This window comes from Loxodonta africana, chromosome 6, assembly GCF_030014295.1.
Source record: "Loxodonta africana isolate mLoxAfr1 chromosome 6, mLoxAfr1.hap2, whole genome shotgun sequence".
Taxonomy (NCBI): Eukaryota; Metazoa; Chordata; class Mammalia; order Proboscidea; family Elephantidae; genus Loxodonta; species Loxodonta africana.
Genome location: NC_087347.1, coordinates 38,363,569 through 38,383,483, shown reverse-complemented (window position 1 = coordinate 38,383,483; position 19,915 = coordinate 38,363,569). Strand labels below are relative to the sequence as shown.

Sequence of the window (19,915 nt, the reverse complement as noted above, 5' to 3'; positions counted from 1 at the left end):
ACAGTCCTGCGCTATCCTCGCTCACAGTCTCTGTTATGCTTGAGCCCATTGTTGCAGCCACTGCATCAGACCATCTTGTTCAGGGTCTTCCTCTTTTTTGCTGACCCTCTACTTCACCAAGCATGATGTCCTTCTCCAGGGACTAATCCCTCCTAGTAACATGTTCAAAGTACATGAGACCATCCTTGCTTCTAAGGAACGTTCTGGCTGTACTGCTTCCAAAACAGATTTGTTTGTTTTTCTGGCAGCCCTTGGTATATTTGATATTCTTGGACAACACCCTAATTCAGAGGCATCAATTTTTCTTTGGTCTTCCTTATTCACTGATCATCTTCTGCATGCATATGATGCTGCTGAAAATACCGTGGCTTAGGAATCAGGCGCACCTTAGTCTTCAAAGTGACATCTTTGCTTTTCAATACTTTAGAGATTTTTTGCAGTGAATTTGCTCAGTGCAGTACATTGAATGACTTCTTGACTGCAGCTTCCATGGGCGTTGATTATGGATCCAAGGACAATGAAATCCTTGACAACCTTGATATTTTCTCTGTTTATCATGATGTTATAGGCTAGAAATATTTAACATCAGGGCATAACTTTATTAGTCCTTACAGTTTCAGCATTGAACTAGTTTGTGAAACAGAACATAAAGTTTGAGGACAGCTTCACTGTTTAGTCATCACAAAAAAATTGCTTTTCTAAAAATAAGTATGTAGAAAGTATATAATCCTTTCTTTAAAAAGATGCAGTTTCAAAAATCCATTTAGTAGTATTTCATATATAGAAGTCTATATAGGATCATTTGTTTGAAGGACTCAAGGTGTGCAAAAGTGTAAACATAGTATTAGGTGGGTGTTTGGAGGTAGGGGATGGATACAACAAGAAAGGAAATGGGAAGAGTTGACATAAAATGTTACTATCTAAAGTAATGTGCAGTCATGATTGCTGCTTTGCTAAGCAACAATGTCTCTTGGTGACCAGATACATGAAGCCTTATTACAGAACCATGAGTACTGTCTTACATGAAGGAAAACAAAGCAAATGATTTTTGTTGGTACTTAAAAACAACAGTACAACTTTGATTTGAGAAAGCTCTGAACTTTTCTTATTGAAACGTATTGATAGACTTAATCATATTTTAGAACAACTGTCATAAATCATGTTGGTAGTATACTTCTATAAATCAAATAACATATTTTTCATTGACTTCTGTTGATATGAACATAGTATCTTCCTCATAAGGTATGTACACGTTTAAAAAATAAGTTAACATTAAAATAGAATGCAAACCAAAATTTTAATAAATCATTAAATATAAATATTGAACCTTAAGCAGTTTCTTTAAGTTAAATCCAATCAGCAAATAAATTAGGGATTTATTAAGTAATCTTGAAAAGATTCCTTTTTGCTGTATACTCCCCTCTTTTTTGGTAATGATGATCTTATACTAGTATTTAACATCAATACAAAGTTCAAGCTTTCTTTTGGTTTTGTCTTATAAATAATTAGATCTCTTCAAATTCAAATCACAGTTAACCTTATATATAACTTTCTTTTCTTTTTGCCTTCCTCTCATATCTAGATTAGAGGCTGAAGTATGGATTTATTATCTGATAAGTGAGAAAAAAACTTGGCAGAAGAGAGAAAATTTTCTGAAAACCATGTCAATTTATTTAGCTTGGTAAAACCTACCACACCTGTTGCCGTGGAGTCGATTCCAACTCATGGAGATACCAGTTTATTTAGTTTTATCACGTTGGCTGTTCTGATTCGTTCCCTTAAAATGTATATGACCTCCTTTTGTTAGGGTGTGATCAGTCTAATCTAAAAAGTTTATACAGTTGAGATTGATAAGGTGTGTATGTGTGTGTGAATATGCTATTGTTTCCCTGCCTGGTTTCAGTGAAAGTGTACTGTATTTAACACTAGAAGACTATTATTAGCTTAAAACCTGGGGCATTGCTAAATGTCTAATGTTGATTGCATACTTCTGGACATATGATGAAGATAAATGACAAGTATTTCAACATTAACAGCCAAAAAATTATACAGGAAAAAAAGACAGTACAACATAGTTATTGTGTATGTTGGAAAGTTAAAGTCATGTAGCACCTGAGCGTTTTGCCACTTTCTTTAGTAATTTAATCATAACACTTTAGAAAATTGATTAAGACATGTCAAAAGTATAAGAATGTCTTAGCAAGTCTTCTCAACAGTTTTAATATCCTAAAAACTACAGGTACAAAATAACTGTAAAAAGTTTTATGTATTACGAATAGTAAAACCAAACCAAACCCACTGTCTTCGAGTCGATTCCAACTCATAGCGACCCTATAGGACAGAGTAGAACTGCCCGATAGAGTTTCCAAGGAGCACCTGGCGGATTCGAACTGCTGACCTCTTGGTTAGCAGCCGTAGCACTTAACCACTATGCAACCAGGGTTTCCGTATTACAAATAGTAGATGTAAAAATGGCGTAGTGGGGATTAAATCTCCTTGTCTGACTTCACGGGGTGGAGGAAAATCATTATCAGCATCAGCCCAAAGCTGATTCCTGTGGAGGTCAGACATACCTCCACCCTCCAACCTTTATACCAATCCTGTCACCAGCTGTCCTACCCACGGCACTCTTTACTTTTCTGCTGGATTCAAAAACTTGTTGCAGTGGCCATACGGAACTCAGAGACAATACTTACAGTCATGGAGGTAGGGCTTATTAGGGAAGTAGCAAGTTGCAATTCAGAATCAGGGAAGGCTCAGGATACAGTTCTTCAATCAGGGTAGCCTCCTGTTAGCCGTGGCCACAGGTAGGCCTCTCCCTGGCTCTTGGTCTTTCAGCCCTTTGGCTTAGCCTCTGCCCTAGTTGGGCAAGTGCTGCAAAGCTTTTTATCCCTGCCAGTAAGTGCCTGGGGACACCCTACTCCACCAGGAAGCCTCCTGTGCAAAGGTGCTCAGCTCTCTCGCTCCATGGGTCAATAGACACATCCATTGTAACCACCTTGCTCTGTGAGCCAGGAAGCTTGCCGTGCCATCTCATGCAGTTTCCTGGTTCTTCTGCTGCTGTTTCTCTGCCACCAGTTCTCACCATCTTGTGCCATCTCCAGTGTTAACAACTCTCTCTGTATTGTGGGTCTAGTAGGTTCCCAATGCAGGGACCCTGGGTCCAAAAGATACTCTCTGTTCCTGCCTCTTCTTGGTAGTAGTCAGGGTCCCCCCTTCCCACCTCTGGAATGGCTCATTTTAAGCCTAGCAGGATGGCAAAACTGGCCAATTCCCTCATTAGGGTTCCCTATACCTTATCTGCATAGCCCTACCTCCACAAGGGTGTCATGTACTTTATTTGTATTATTAGCAAGCTGTCCAATCCCCTTGGTGGGTACAAGTATTTTATTTGCATAATCCCACCCAATCATTTCGTGGGAGTTACAAACCATGGTGAGAAAGGCCATGTAAAAGCAATCTGTCATACTACATAGGTATACCTCTGCAAAATATTGTTAGTAATATATTTGGCTGTGACAACAAAGTAGTCATTTAGCTTTAAAAATACGTGCCAAAATATGCCTATTGCTGAGGTTATCCTGAAGACTTTGGCCTTCAGAGTATATAATTTCCTTAAATACCTGAAATTTTGGATTGGTAGAGTTCAGAAGGAGTCAACCATTTGCTAGAGTGGAAGGAAAGTTTTTTTTTTTTTTTTTTATCCGCCTCATTTATAATTGAGGTCACTTTCAGGGGAGAAAAATCACAGCATATATTCTTGTTGTTAGGTGCCCTTGAGTTGGTTCTGACTGGTAATGATCCTGTGTACAACATGATGAAACACCACCTAGTCCTGTGCCATCTTCACAGTTGTTGTCAAGCTTGAGTCCAGGATTGAAGCCACTGTATTAATCCATCTCGTTGAGGGACTTCCTCTCTTTCGCTGATCCTCCTCTTTACCATGCATGATGTTTTTTTCCGGGGACTGGTCCCTCCTGATAACATCTCCAAGGTATGTGAGACAAAGTCTCACCATTATTGCTTCTGAGGAGCATTCTGGCTCTACCTCTTCCAAGAAAGATTTGTTCATTATTCTGGCAGTCCATAGTATATTCAATATTCTTTGCCAGCACCGTAGATCAAAGGCATCAATTCTTTGTCCAGCTTTCACATGTATATGAGGCAATAGAAAATATCATGGCTTTGGTCAGGTGCAGCTTAGTCCTCCAAGTGACATCTTTGCTTTTCAGCACTTTAAAGAGGTCTTTGGCAGCAGATTTAACCAATGCAATGTGTCCTTTGATTTTTTGACTGTGCTTCCTTGGGCATTGATTGTGGATCTAATTAAAATGAATTCCTTGACGACTTCAGTTTTTTCACCATTTATCATGATATTGCGTATTGATCCAGTTGTGAGGATTTTTATTTTCTTTATATTAAGGCACAACATATACTGAAGGCTGTAGTCTTTGATTTTTGTCAAAGGTCAAAACTATTTTAGGAAAAAAAACGTGAAGGAATGCAGCACTCTTTCCTTTTACTTAATATTTTTGGCAAAAGTGGTAATGTGGGCTGGCTTTCTTGCTTGATGAGCTTTAATTTGCAGTTTGATGAAGATAGAGGCAGTTAGAAATAGTGCTGCCAGAAGCTTATCCTTGCTTCTGTATAGTTTTATATAGGTGCTCAGTAAGTGAATTTAAATGCTACCTTATCAATAAGGCTTTCACTGGTCAGCCTTTATATAATATCGAAAATCTCTCCAGTCTCCTTTATACCTTTATTTTTCTACACAACACTTATCACCATTTGATCTGTGTTTTTCATTTATTTTCACTCCCCTGCCCACATACGGTGGAGCCCTGGTGGCCTTGTGGTTAAGAGCTCAGCTGCTAACCGAAAGGTCTGCAGTTCGAATCCACCAGCTGCTCCTTGGAAACCGTATGGGATAGTTCTGCTCTGTCCTATAGGGTTGCTATGAGTTGGAATCGATGCGACTGCAATGAATTTGGTTTTGTTTGGTTTATCAATATCATATCTGTCCTTAATACCTCTTTGAAATTTCACCGCTTTTGTGACTATTGCAGGACATAGCCTCACCTTTTAAATATCATGGAAGCACTTGTTGGCCACTTTGCTACTGTATTTATCTCAACTACGTTTTAAGCTTTTTAATACCTACTGTATTTGCTTTGAAAGTCCCTGGGTGGCACAGATGGGTAAGCACTCAACTACTCGCTGAAAGGTTAGATTCAAACTCACCCAGAGGTGCCTCAGAAGGCAGACCTGGCTGTCTACTTTTGGAAGGTCACAGCCTTGAAAACTCTATGGAGCACAGTTTTACTCTGCATACATGGGTTTACCATGAGTCCAAACTGAATTTACATCAACTAACAATAACAGCAATATTTACTGTGTAAAAGATTCTAAAGTGATACAGTCCTTTACTGTAAGGAAGCCTAGGTCAATTTCTTGAAGCTTTTTCTCCTTTTTTTTTTTTTGTTGTGCTTTAGATGGAGGTTTACAGAACAAATTAGTTTCTCATTATGCAGTTGATATACATTGTTTTGTGACATTCATTGCCAACCTGTGACATGTCAACACTCTCCCCTTCTTGACCTTGGGTTCCCCATTACCAGCTTTTCTGTCCCCTCCTACTTTCTTGTGCTTGTCCCTGGGCTAGTGTGCCCATTTTGCCATATTTTATGGGCCTGTCTAATCTTTGGCTGAAGGGTGACCCTCAGGAGTGACTTCAGTACTGAGTTAAAAGTGTGTCCAGGGGCCATACTCCTGGGGCTTCTCCAGTCTCTGTCAGACCAGTAAGTCTTGAAGCTTTCTAAGAAAGTAAATAAACAGTTTTATCCTCTTTGAAATTAAGAAAAGAGACTATATAACTATCTAATAACAGTTGTGACCAGAGCAACACAGTGAGTAAAAGAGACACAGTCGAAGTCTCCAACGGGAAATAATGCATACACAGAAGCTTCATTGGATAATAGTCTGGTCTTGAAGCATTTTAGAAAAGCACTACTAATTTTATGAAGTTGTATCGCATTCTCATGATAAAATACATCAATGAATGTTTGTTAGTTACTTGTTAGTTGTCCCGAGTCAGTTCTGAATCGTGGTGACTTTATGTATAACAGAATGAAACATTACCTGGTCCTGTCTATTCATCTTTGATATGTTTTAGGCCATTATTGAGGCAATGTGTCAATCCATCTCATTGAGGGTTTTCTGCGTTTTCACTGACCCTTCACCTTGCCAGATACAATGTCTTATTCTGTCAGTTGGTCTTTCCTGATGACATATCCAAAATAAGCAAGATGAATTCTCACCATTCTTGCTTCTAAGGCACATTCCGGTTGTATTTCTTCTAAGACTGATTTGTTCTTCCTTTTGGCAGTCATTTCATAGTGTATCTCTGTATTTGCCCAGGAATCAAGAGGCTAGGTGACCTATACTTACTCAATCTGTCTTAAAGTATTTCTTTTACTATAAATATTATTATGTAGCATGTATAATTATGTATGTACGTATATCTTTTTGTGGTCTTATTTCCTAAGATCATCATAGGGTTTAAAGTTGGAAGAGATCTTTTAATTCATCCCCCTTTATGTTTACATATGAGGAAACTCATACTCAAGGAGTTGAAAGTAGTTTTTCTAATTACCAACTGCTACTTCATGACAAATCCGGCTTTCCACTAAGTGCTGGACTCCCTTTCCCAACTACCTATAGCAGCCTTTTTGTGTCTTTCAGGATTGAGTTAGTAATTCCTGAGAATTGCTAGAATCACTTTGCTTTTTATTTTAAAATATCAAACAGGTAGGGAGACTCTGAAGACCTTTATGGTAAAATGGTATATATCTTTGCGAATTGGTTTAAAAAATTTGTCTTTTAGGCATGACATTATTTTGTAATTTGTTTTAAATTCATAGTTTCATTTAGTTTTGGGGAATAAATCATGAAAATCCCCAAATCTTAAACATCAATCTCTAAAAAATTTTTTGAAAATTCAGTATTATTGGAAAAACAGGAATCACAGAGCTGTCACACAATGCTGAATTTTAAGTGAATTCTAAGGTCCATTTTGTTTCCAATGGTTCAGGCACAGTATTTACACAGTTCCCATGTAACTGATCTTTTTCTTATTTTATGGCATTTTTTTTTAATTCCCAAAAAATATTTGTGTAGTGCGTTAGGAGTCTCTTGTATTCATACAACTTTGGAAACCTTCATATTGGCTCTAGTGTCACATTTCTGTGTCTTCATACTGTGCTGCTGGGCAAACTACTGCTTGTTAGTTGCCATTGAGTCAATTCTGGCTCATGGTGACCCCATGTGTGCAGAGTAGAATTGTGATTTTTTTGGAAGCGGATCGCCTCCAGGCCTGTCCTTTGGGGCGTCTTTGGGTGGGTTTGAACCACGAACCTTTCAGTAGTTGAGTGCTTAACCTTTTGTTTCACTCAGGGATTCCAGTGGCCAGACTTTAGTGGGCTAAAAAAAAATCAAAATTTCACACATGATAACATAGTGTCTTTTTCTCCTACTTCTGGTGAGATTATAAGCAAAAAGAGCAGAAGCTTTCAGAGTCCCAAAATTAATGTACCCCCTTTAAATGTTAGTTTAGTCTGGTTGGGAGACAGCTATTTGAGTATCTTCAAGGTCCTGAACTAAAAGAATATATCTGTTTTGGTTGAGTCAGTGAGTTTTTCATCTGAAACAAATCACTCTGTAAAAACCATTACGTATTACAGATAGATACTTATAGGTGTACCTCTGCAAAATATTGTTAGTAATAAATATAACAATATTTTTTGTACTGTTGCACAAATAATCTCTACTCAAGCTTCACCTTATATATTAAGAAGACTGTCCCCTACCCTGAAAAAAAGGGAGCTCTTTCACATAGGACGGGTAGGCTGCCTGAATGAGGTGATTATAAAACCAGCAGTTTACATGGGAAATCTTATCCATCGGACATATCACACCTTGTTTAGAATATCCAGTTGGACCAGGAAGAAGTATGAAAATTGCACTCTTATTTTGAATGTGTCCTTAAACAGCTATAGTGAGTTTATTTATATTAATAAATGGTTTTGTTCCTTTATTATTATAATATAGTAATAAACGTATTTTATGAAACAAAAAGTTGTAATTATGCCCTATACCTTAAATGGCAGAAAATATTAAATAGTCTCAGTGTGCAATAGTGTAAACAGAAAACAAAAGAAACATGATCTGTGCTTTATCGACAACCAGCCAACCAGTTGATGTTGAGTCAGTTCCCATTTATGGTGACCCCATTTGTGTCAGAGTAGAAGTGTGCTCCACAGGGTTTCCGGTGGCAGATTTTTCAGAATTAGATACCAGGCCTTTCTTTTGAGGTGACTCAGAGTGAACTTGAACCTCCAGCCTTTTGGTTAGCAGCTGAGCACTTTAACTGTTTGCACTACCCAGGGACTCCATCTGTGCCTTAGATTTCTTTTAATCAAACGATGGAGTGAAACTATATATCCATAACAGCATAGCTAAAAAATTTTGGCTTGAAATAAAGTCTTTACCCTCATTCTAACAAAAATGATGACTCTTAGGGGAAAAATTGAGAAAAGTTTGTGGGTTTCTATTCTGACTTAGCTTGACTCTGTACTGTTCTTGATTGTGTCATTTGTATGTTTTACAGTTACTGAGATCAGGTTTTTTTTCCTTTCACAAGTTATTTTCTTTCAGACTAAAAGTATAGACATGTAGAGTAGTGAAACTGTTGTTTTCTATTACATACGATGCCTTAAACTTTGTAGATTAAAAGCATAGATCACAAGTGCACAACTCAATACATTGTCACAAGTGGTAATAATAGAAGTTATTTGATAATTTCTAAAATCAGGCTTTTTGGAAATGCTGGCTAAACAATTTAGGCAAAATTTAAGTAAAAATGATAATTTCATATTAAGAGTATCTGGTATTTGAAAGAGTTTTGTCAGCAGGTATCTCAAGATCATGATTGAAATACAGTTTGGTTCATTATTAATAAAAAATGTTATACATGACTTCTTATATTAAATTTTTTTTTAATTGTACAAGTAATCCTGAATCCACATTCATGGTTTTTAAGACTAAAATGATGAGGTATGAAGAGTAAAAGGTGAAAGTCATCACCTTGTCCAGTTCCACCAAATCCTAATTCCTTCTCCAGAGCTGCTACTTACAGTTTAGTGTGTATAGCCTTCCACACCTTTTTCTGTACATATTCCTTTACAGCAATTTGTCTTGCTTGTTTTCAGGATAAATGAGGCTCTGTTTTACAATGTGTTCTGTGACTTGTCCTTTTACTCAGTCTGGCCTGAAAAGGTTTGCATGCCATTTTAGTTTGACTTCATTTTTTTTAATTGCTGTAATTTCTTTAATGGTCCTCCTAATGGTGGGTGTTCGTTTCTAGTTTTTTGGTATTATAAAGAGTTCTGTAGTGAACACCCTTGATTATCTGTCTTTGTAAACCAGTCAACAATAAGAGTTTCTTATTGACTAGTAGTTGTTCTGTATTCCGGATGTTATTGTGTTGATTAAATACATGGCAGATATTTTCTCCCAGCACCCTTGTCTTAGGACTTTTTTATCATATAAATGTTTTAAATAATAGTGTCAAATCTGCTCATCTTTTCCTTTGTCTTCTGTGTTTTGTGGTATCTGGCATTTCTAAATTGTTTATATTCGTTTCCCCAGATAAATTTTTGCTTCCATTTTTAACTGTCACTTGTAAAACTTTCTGTTTACAGCACCTTGTGAATGATGGCAGAGTATATAAGTATGCGATATCTTGTGATGGTATGTAGTAATCGTGTAAGATCAGTGACAGTTTTAATTGTTGATTTCAAAGTTATACAATAAAGAATTCTGGAAAAGTATTGGGATTTTTGTGTTATTTGTGGAATATTCCCTCACTATTAATATATTTATTTAATAGATGTGACAGGCAATATGCTAGGCATTACATGAAAACAGTGGTGCACTAGTAGGATACGGCCCCGCTTCCCCTGATGCCTTTAGATAGGATTCCTTCCCCAGTTATCAGAAATTTCTTTAACCTCCATGTAGTTGCTGCTGCTAGGAATTGCTCTCCACTAAGTTCTGTTGTCATCCAGTGCCGGATTACGCAGCAGATACATTAAGCACTTAACAGAATGGAATTCAAAAAGTAAAAAAGATCAGCCTTGATTAACTTATCTAAAATTTTGCAATTAAAAATCTAAAATGAAGGTATTACACTCCCCCCTGCCCGGCGTATGTGTGTATGTATGTGTGTGGTGTTGTGTACCACACATGGGGTGTGAGGAGTTGGAGCACTATAACTGTTTCAGTGTTTGGGGCCTCTCTTTTGGCTCTGTGGCCACTTATCTCGCTGCTCTACCTTGACACCCCACCACTTAGACACTAGAAACTTAGACCAAGTTTGTCCTATCAGTAGTCTCCGAACAGCCACCCCCATAACAACAGTTTATAGTTTCTCTGCTTTTTATAGGAGGGGATACCCTTATAGGAGGTACCACGAAGCCAGTATCTCATAGACCCTGTCATCAGCTCACTTCTACCTTCCAGCCTCTCTCTATTCCTGATTGGAACAGTTTGGAAAAATTCTAATTTTGCTGTCGTCCCTTTCACCCTCCATATTACTAGGATATATTAATTGTTGTAGTTAGGTGCTGTTGAGTCAGTTCTGACTCATAGCAACTCTGTATGTACCACAGAACAAAACAGTGCCCAGTCCTGTGCCATGCTCACAGTCATTGTCCTTGAGCCCATTGTTGCAGCAACTGTGTCCATCTTGTTGAGAGCCTTCCTGTTTTCTGCTGACCCTGTAACTTTACCAAGCATGATGTCCTTCTCCAGGGACTGGTCCCTCCTGACAACATGTCCAAAGTATGTAGGACGCAGTCTTGCCATCCTTGCTTCTAAGGAGCGTTCTGGCTGTACTTCTTCGAAGACAGATTTGTTTGTTCTTTTGGCAGTCCGCAATATATTCAGTATTCTTCACCAACACCACAGTTGTACATAATAGAAGAGAGGAATTCCTTCATACCTCTAGATGGCGTAATATCCCTTTAGGAAAGAACAGGGAAAAGAAAGTTTTGTTTGTTCTTAAGAGACTAGAACTTTTACAGCTCAGCAAATTTGGATCCCTTTGGCAATAACTCAGCTGCGTGATATTTTAACTAGATTTCTGAGTGCATTTGGAAACCTGTTATAACTTGAAATCTGCCTTTAAAGTCAACAAGAGCACAACGCACTGTAGTGCTTGTAACACTCTTCCATGTGATTGTAGGTAACTAAATGACCATGGAATCTGGAGCAGAGAACCAGCAGAGTGGAGATGCAGCTGTAACAGAAGCTGAAAACCAACAAATGACAGTTCAAGCCCAGCCACAGATTGCCACATTAGCCCAGGTATAAAAATATATATGGAACAGTTTCTCCAAGTTGTATCTCTTCCAAGAGGAGTGTGTTTTAGACAAGATAATTTTTATTACAGAGCTATACATAGAATGAGAAGAGATGTTCTTAGAATACCTATTAGTGTTAACCTTAGTTTAGAAATGATAGAATTAATTCAGTAATAAAACAGTAAAATATATTGTTAAACATGCATTATTTGTAGGGACATGATTCAGAATACTACATTTTAATTGATGGGTAAATTAATTGCTTCTCTCAAACAAGGATGAAAACTGGCTGTGACAACTGCTTTTTTTTATATGGTACAGATTTATTTTGGGGGTGTGGGGGTACAGATCATCTGAAAAAGTTAAGTTTAAATGTGCTTAAACTAAATAGGATAAGCAAATAAATTGACATAGAAGTAGATTTCCAGGATGAAAGTAATTTTTGTTTCTTTTCCCTGGTGATCTGCTCCCATAAAGATTACAGCCAAGAAAACCCTTTGAGTCAGTTCTACTTTGTCACATGGTATCACAGTGTGAGAAACGACTTGATGGCACCCACAACATAAATATAATTCATGATTCTTTCCTTTTGTCTTGACTTTGTCTTAAACATTTTATCTTTAAAGTTATAGTTTCTTAATTTTTTTCTTATGTATTTTTCCTCAAATACTTTCTTAACAGTTATATGTATACCTATGTGTATATGTATATGTATGTATATATACACACACACACACACACAAGAAGGAGCCCTGATGGTACAGTGGTTTAAGAGCTCAGCTGCTAACCAAAAGGACAGCAGTTTGAATCTACCAGCTGCTCCTTGGAAACCCAATGGGGCAATTCTACTCTGTTCTTTAGGGCCGCTATGGGTTGAAATTGGTTGGTATGCATGAGAAAGGTAGCCTAAAAGCCAAGTAGCAGGAATAAATCTACTGCGTAAGAGAGTGTGATATTGCCTCTTTCAGGTGAAGTCCCCCAGGAGAAAATAAGCTGAATGGAGGCTCTGGGATGTCTAGTTTTAGCTTCCCCAAGAGTTTAAAAGCACTCATAGGGGAGTCACTGAGCATGAATGGATCTTGGGAAATAAGAAGGCTTACCACAGTGGGATGTCTGGTTCAGTTAAAGTGTGGACCAGATACTGGGCATCTAGCAGGAAAATAGCAGAAGGGATGGGCTGGCTGCTCTATGTTTTCTCCTAAGTTCTTTCAGGGTACACCTCCAGCCCTTGAGAGTAAGACAAAGCATTCTGGAGATGAAATGAATGAACTTGGCAGAGGCAGGTGGCAAGAACAAAGGGAGAAAAAAAGTTTTCTTTGGAATTTGGGAGGCGTTGATCTACAGTCAACATTTTCTTGTATTGCTATTTGAAAAGACTAAATCTATTTCTTATTTTGTATGTCTGGCATCTTATAAAATTTTTTCTTTATTCGCAGTCCTTTAAAACTTCATTCTGATGGTGTTGGTTTGGATCAGTTTTCATCCATTTATGCTATGTACTTTGGGGGCCATGTCTTAAGATTCGGGGCAATTTCTTTAAGTTATTTGGTTTATGATTTTTTTTCCCCATTTTTCCCCTCTAGAATCCTTTTGATCCGCATGTTTTACCTCTAGTACTGATCTTCTAATTTTCTTTTCTCTCCTATTTCCTGTCACTTTGTCTTTTTGCTCTGCTTTCTGGAAGATTTCAACTTCACATTCCAACCCATCTGTTCAGTTTTTTATTTGTGTTGTCATATTCCTGAAGCCTCTTTTTTGTTCTCTGAATAGTCCTTTTATTTTTTAATACCATTATATTTGTATAAGGCAATATATTATCTCTAGGAATATTAGAGGCCGTTTTTTTTGTTTTTGTTTTTTTGCTTAAGTTTCATTTCCCCCACAAAGATTTTCCTCCGTATACTTCATTCCCCTCCCCCCTTCCCAGTTGCTTTTGGTCTTTATCTTTCGTATTAGAAGCTTTCCCAAAATTTTTGATAATTTGTTAATTGTCTCGTTGGGTTTAAAATTCAAGAACCAAGAATTTGTATTGGAAACTCTCTGGATATGTTTGAGGCCCGACAACTGTGAGCTTCACTGGAGAGTGGTTGTGGTGGTCCCGAATGTCAGTATCTTTTAGATTTTTCCTCTTGAATTGGTCAGGTTACCTAGAGAATGCTTCATTAATCCCTTTTTTATAGAGTAAATACCTGGAAGCCAAACAGGAGAAGAGAGCTTGTGTTTGGTACTTCACCTTCAACAATGTCCGGTGCCTCTATCTCCCCAGAGACTAAATCTCTGTCTTTCTGTCAGAGTTAGGTATGTTAGTTGCTCTTCTACAGGGATTTTGGGAGGAGATCCAGGTGCTTCTCAAAGAGCCTTCAACCAAGTCTTCCATATTTTCATTCCACCTCCCAGGGTGCCTTAGATCCTGAGCCTCTTGAGGATTCTGTGGCCTTCCTTGCCTCCAGCTTATAAGTTGGCCTTCTGAGGTTTTCCAGGCTCATTACCATTCATACATCTGTTTTCAGTCTCCAAAACCCTATTGACATTAGCTCCTTTCCCATTTACACTCATGTGATTTTGCTTTAAAAACAAAAGCAGTCCCATCAGGTTTAAGTGGGAATGGAGAGGAAGCAAAATTATAAGCATGAATTTGATTTGTCATCTTTATCAGGTTTTTAAAAGAGGAGTGACATGATCAGATTTGAGTTTTAGGTCCACTGATACCTGTTCCCATTTATTTTGTTGTTGTTGTTCTTTTTATTCCCAACTATAAAGTTTTTTTTCACTTGCTTATCCAATTTCCTTAACCACATATACATTTGGGGGTAATTTTCACTCATAATTCTTACACTTATTATTTTTTAATGTTACCTTGTAAATATTAGAACAGTATAATAAAATTCTCAAATCCAAGATGATTTTGATTTTATCAATGATCAGGAAAAACAAATTTAACCTAACTAGTAAAAAAAAAAAAAAAAATCACATTAAAACAATAATGAGATAGCCTATTTTGCTTTTAGAATTTACAGATTTTTAAAAGTAAAAACAAAACAAAAAATATTGGTTTTGACTGTGAGAATGTAAGTTTTTATGGATTAAGTAAAGAATTAGGATATCCAGTAATAAGGAATTTATTAAATAATTTATGTAATGTTTTACTGTTACACAACCACTAAACGATTAAAGAAGACTAGTGGTATGGAAAGATTCAGAATGGATTTTAGAGATAGCACGTTAATAAAAGTTGTATGTATGTGCCTTAAAAAACACCTAGAAGATCTATAGCAAAAATATTAATAGTGATTAGCTCTGGGTGGTAGGAATAGAAATGGTTTTTATTTCCTTTTTGTGTTTCTGTATTTAATAAACTTGTAATGAAAAGAGCCATTATAATAGAATGATCGGGGTAGAGAAGGGATTGTTTGTTGAGTAAGCTGGTTATATTTACCCTAGAGAAGACTCAGGGAAGAGAACATAGTAATTGCTTCAAATGTTAGAAGAGCTTTTATATGGAAGTGAGATGATATACTCTGAATAACCTTAAGTTTGGTTCTCAAACTTCAGGGTAGGGGAGCATATTCTTGGATCAATCAGAGATTCTGACTTTTCAGATAAGCAGCCTGTGTGACTCAAATGCAGGTAGTCCATGGATCACATCTTTGAGAACCACTCCCTAAAAAGCAAGACTTACAGTTACTGACCAGAGAGAAAGTGATTAATAAGGAAAGACTTCCCAGTTGTCCAAAGATGGAAGCTCATAGTTTTAACTTCTGCCAAAGACTCTGCCTTTGATAGGGATCTTTGCTCCAGTCTTCACAGCCAGATATTTAACTGCCTTCTAAACATCTCTGCAAATTCAGATGTCAGACCATTCCCATCATCTTCTGTCGCCTCCCAAACCACCAAAAAGCTTCTCCTTACTTCTTGCATTGCCTGTTTCAGTTGATGGCCTACCATTTGCCAGTCTTCACGTGAACATGAAGCATCTGAGTTATCTTTGATTTCTCTCTCACCTTCTTCACCCATTTATTCAAAATGCCCTGCCTGGTCTGCTTCTTGAATTTTCATTAAATCACTTCTTTCATTCCCATCCCTACTGCTCTATTTCTGGCCTTTATCATTTCACCTGACTCCTGTATAGGATTTCTCTACCGATCTGCTCACCTCTAGTTTTTTCTTCCCCTGAAATATATATATATAAATCTTTCATACTGCTACTGAAGTGATCTGTCTAAAATGCAAACCTCACCATAACGATATTCAGGAATTCAAAAGACCTTCATTGGCTTCCCCAATACCCTCAGGATAAAGTGCAAGTTCTTGAATATGACACAGAGTTCTTCATGACTAGCCTATCTTGCCCCTGCCCACCTCGGTTATTTCATCTCTTCCCACTCCTACATTATATAGTAACACACTTAGGTGCCCCAGTAGACTGAACTGTTTTTGCTCCTTCTTTGCCACACACAGACTCATGCTGTTTCTCTTTGCTTTTACTAGTGAGGAGTTCCTGGGTGGTGCAAACAGTGAGGTATTTGACTACTAGCTGAAAGGTTGGCAGTTCAAACTCAGCTAGACATTCCTCAAGAGATAGGCCTGGCGATCTGCTTCTGAAAGATCACAGCCTTAAGCCCCATGAGCAGTTCTACTCTGCACACCCAGGATTGCCATGAGTCAGAATTGACTAAATGGCAACCAACATTAACAACAACCTGTCTGCCTTTAAATTTCTGCCCCTCTACCTTGTAAGTTATAAGAGGCCTAATTTGTATTCTTTGTTTCAAATTCATATCCTTCTCTGGTAGCCTCACTACTCTTAGATTGCATTGGTGGCTTTCCTCGATGTGTCCATTTTTTTCTAAGCAAATCTCATTACTGCACTAAAGTATATTTACTTTTGTCTCTCTTCCCCATTCCTTCACTCCTCCCCCCTATGATTCCTTGAGGGCAGGGACCCATGTATGTCTCATTTTTGTAGTCTCAGTTCTAACGTCCTGACACGTTTGTTATTGTTCTTGTGTGCTGTCGAGTCGATTCCAAGTCATAGCAACCTTTCTTGTTAAGGAAAAGGCATACTTGTTATTTTTATGCTGTATATTTTTTTTTATATATTTTAAGGTATATATTTTTTCTAGACTTGGTAGGTCAGTTTTGCCTGAGATTGAGAGCCCTCGTCAGTAATAGAATAATTAAGTTTAGAACATGGTTTATTTAATACATAATATTTTGAAGATTTATGGTTTTCAAGGCTAACATATCATTTGGCCTTGGGTAAATTACTTAGGGTCGCTGTGAGTTGGGATCGACTCGACGGCAACGGGTTTTTTTTGTTCGTTTGAGCAGTGATTATTTCTGTCTCTAAAATAAAGATAATCCTTACTGCCTAGTCTTCTATAGGATTTATTTGAAGACAAAAATGAAAAATTAGATATAAAAACAGGTGGGAAAATGTAAAACACCATACAAATTAAAGTGGTATTTAGTGTTCAGAGGAAACGTGTGTTACATGTTTTGATAGCACATTAAAAAAGTTTATTGGTGGGGAGGAGTTAAAAGGTAGTTTTATTTTGTTTTAAGAATATTATATGTAATTATTAGTGTCTTTCCCATCAATGAAATACTTATCTAGCAGAAAGATCATCTTTTTGCTGCTAAAAAGTTACTTCATATTGAACATGAATACTCTAAAGAAGGTATCTGTGATGGTAATTTTTTTCCATGTTCAACACCATAGGTATCTATGCCAGCAGCTCATGCAACATCATCTGCTCCCACGGTAACTTTAGTACAGCTGCCCAATGGTCAGACAGTTCAAGTCCATGGAGTTATTCAGGCGGCCCAGCCATCAGTTATTCAGTCTCCACAGGTCCAGACAGTTCAGGTATGTGTATAAAAAGTTGTACATCTACTTTCATAACTATTGTTTATAGCCATATCTCTCTCCTTTTATTAGTAATGAAAATAGGAACACACCTAGTAAAGTTAATTTTACTTCACAGTGGAGGAATATGCTGCGTCTATATAGGAACATGTGTATACAAAAACAGACATATACGAAAAAGACTTTATTAAGCTAAAGGAGAAAAAATAATTCATTGGAGTAAGTAAATACATGGGATAAAGTGGAAATTTGGGGGGACAAACAGTGTCTGATGGAGAGACTAGACAACTAGTTCGAAATAAAAGTGAAAGAATGTCATGAAGCAGCTACCATATGGTGCTTTGGATAGATGTACCTCAGTTAAGGAAAATTGATATACAAAAATAACACTGTAATTATTTTTTAAACCTGCAGTTGGGGGTAAAAACCCTCATCAAAAATTAACAACCTTACTTAAGATATTATTTGAACTTAGTGATCACATAAAACACATGTGCTTAGGGTTTTTAGTCAGATGATATAACTTTGAAATAATGGTATATTCATAAGGTGAACCTTAAGGGTCAGGGATTATACTACTCATACTGCCCTGCTTTTTGGAGAAATTGTGTTCCTTTGGATTGGATCCAATGGGAATAAAGGCATAGTAGACCTCTGAAGGTGACTACTTAACTGTAGGGAACTGAGAGCAATATAGATCTCTGCAGATGAGCTTATTAAAAAAAAAAAAAAAGAACATTCATTCAAGTAGGCCATAACCCCAGCCTCCCATTTCATATTTTTTGCTTCACAGTCTTCCTGTAAGGACTTAAAAAGACTTTTCTCCGGAACTCAGGTGAGTCCTAGGTCCTAGATTTGGAGAAAACTATTGTTAGAAAGGAAGGTGAGAACTTTGTCTTTGTCCTTCTCCTCTTTAAACATGAAATTTCAAGATTGGCATGAAAACCCTTAGAGACCGTCTAAGTCTAGGCCGTACTTGCTACTCACCCATCCCTCATTCTGTTGCCTAATTCCCATATGTAATGTTTTTCCTCTCCCCCACATGGTAGTCCAGCATTATTTTTAACACTTCTAGGGAGAGGAAGCTCTAACTCCTGAGGTGACGTATTTACAATCAGGGATGATTGCTAAAATAGTCTTCCCTGTGGTGAGCCAAAATGTTTTTCTAAACCTTTTACCTAGTGATCCCTGCTCTATCTTATGAAACTAGGTAAGCTAATCTAATTCCTTTTCTGTTGGACTCCTTCCTATTCCTCATTTCCCACACCCTTCCAATTGTAAAAATTTTTCCAGACTAAACAACCTCCTGTTTTTCTTCAGCTATTTTTTATATGGTCTAGTTTTGATTCTTCTTCATCATCCTGATTGTTTTCTTCTGTGGGAGATTGAGTATGGTAGCCAGAATTAGTTGAAATAGTCTAAATATGCATTTATAGAGGGAAGAAATGCATCCTTTGTTCTGCAGGCATTCTATAAATGTCATCAAGGAGCATGTTAGATTTTGTCAGCTATATTATGCTATTGAGTTATTGAGCAGCTGTTTTCTACATCTACCACATTCTGTCCCTGAGCTTTTGGTTTTGTTGACCACGTAAGTGGGAAAAGGAAATGTCATGTGAAACCATCAAGTTATATGAATTCCCATGCTGAAAGATACTGGGAATGGAATTTGTTATCAAGTAGAAGACAGTGTTGTCCAAGTAAAGACCTAAGAATTTGATGTTTCTGTGGAACCACCATTACCATGAGCAATAGTCTCCTACTCTTTGCCTCAGTTTTTATTTTGTTGAATGCTACCTTCCCATTCTCTATACTGTGCTGTATTGTTCCCCTCCCCATGTTCTCATCTTGACAGTAGTAGAAAAAACTTGACCTCTGAACTAGGAGACCTAGACTCCAGACCAGGTATGGGCATTGATAAGCCAAAATGACCTTGGGCAAGTCAGTCTTTACTTTTTCACTTATAGAAGGAGGTCTTTCTATAAAGAACACAGAAAAATTACTAAAATTACAGCCACCAAATTTGTTAAGTTTACAGTTTTTAGTTATATATTTAATTGTTGATTGTATTCTTAATTTTAATTTTTATATTGGGGTAAAATAATTTCTGTGCAGGTGCTTATATGGCCATTAACGATAGAAGTATGTACTTAATCTTTTTAAGAAAACATTTTTTCATTAAGGTGAGTTATGCTTATTATTTTAAGTTTAAATATTTAAGAAAGAGAAGTTGGGCTTCTTGAAGACTGGATTCTACAAATAGAGACAGAAATATAGTTGTTGGTTTTTTGGGGGGGTTTTCTATTTTGTTTTTCTTTCAAGGGTCTAAATCATGGAGAATCTGTTAAACTTTAATGGTCATTTCAGCTGATATAAACAGTAATTAGCACTAATAAATAGGAAGTAATCTACAACATCAGAAGAGGTGATCATACAAGGAGAGGAGTGGTTCCTCAGACTCCTAAATAGGAGGATATTAGTATTCTAGACCAGCATTTCCAAAATATACAAGGTACGTTTCTCTCGATGTGAGAATAAGGTATTAAGACTTCTATTTACAGTCTTTTAATCTAAAAATTCTAGAAACTAAGCTGTACTAATATTTCATATATGGCTTGACATTGGT

At 37.1% G+C, this 19,915-nt stretch overlaps 1 protein-coding gene across 6 annotated transcripts in view; it reads left to right on the top strand.

Annotated features, from left to right (window-relative positions):
- CREB1 (cAMP responsive element binding protein 1) overlaps window positions 1-19,915 on the top strand; it is a 62,906-nt gene that overhangs the window by 12,723 nt on the left and 30,268 nt on the right. For 4 of the 6 annotated variants that reach the window (XR_010322240.1, XR_010322241.1, XM_064286758.1 and 1 more), the window contains exons 2-4: window positions 11,303-11,424; window positions 17,143-17,289; window positions 18,083-18,124. Coding sequence is in view for 4 of the 6 variants with exons in the window: in XM_064286758.1 (XP_064142828.1) it covers window positions 11,311-11,424; window positions 17,143-17,289; window positions 18,083-18,124 (303 nt within the window). In the remaining 2 variants the exon portion in view is untranslated. The remainder of the gene's footprint in view (window positions 1-11,302; window positions 11,425-17,142; window positions 17,290-18,082; window positions 18,125-19,915) is intronic. The other 2 variants (XM_064286759.1, XM_064286760.1) reach the window with 2 other exon arrangements.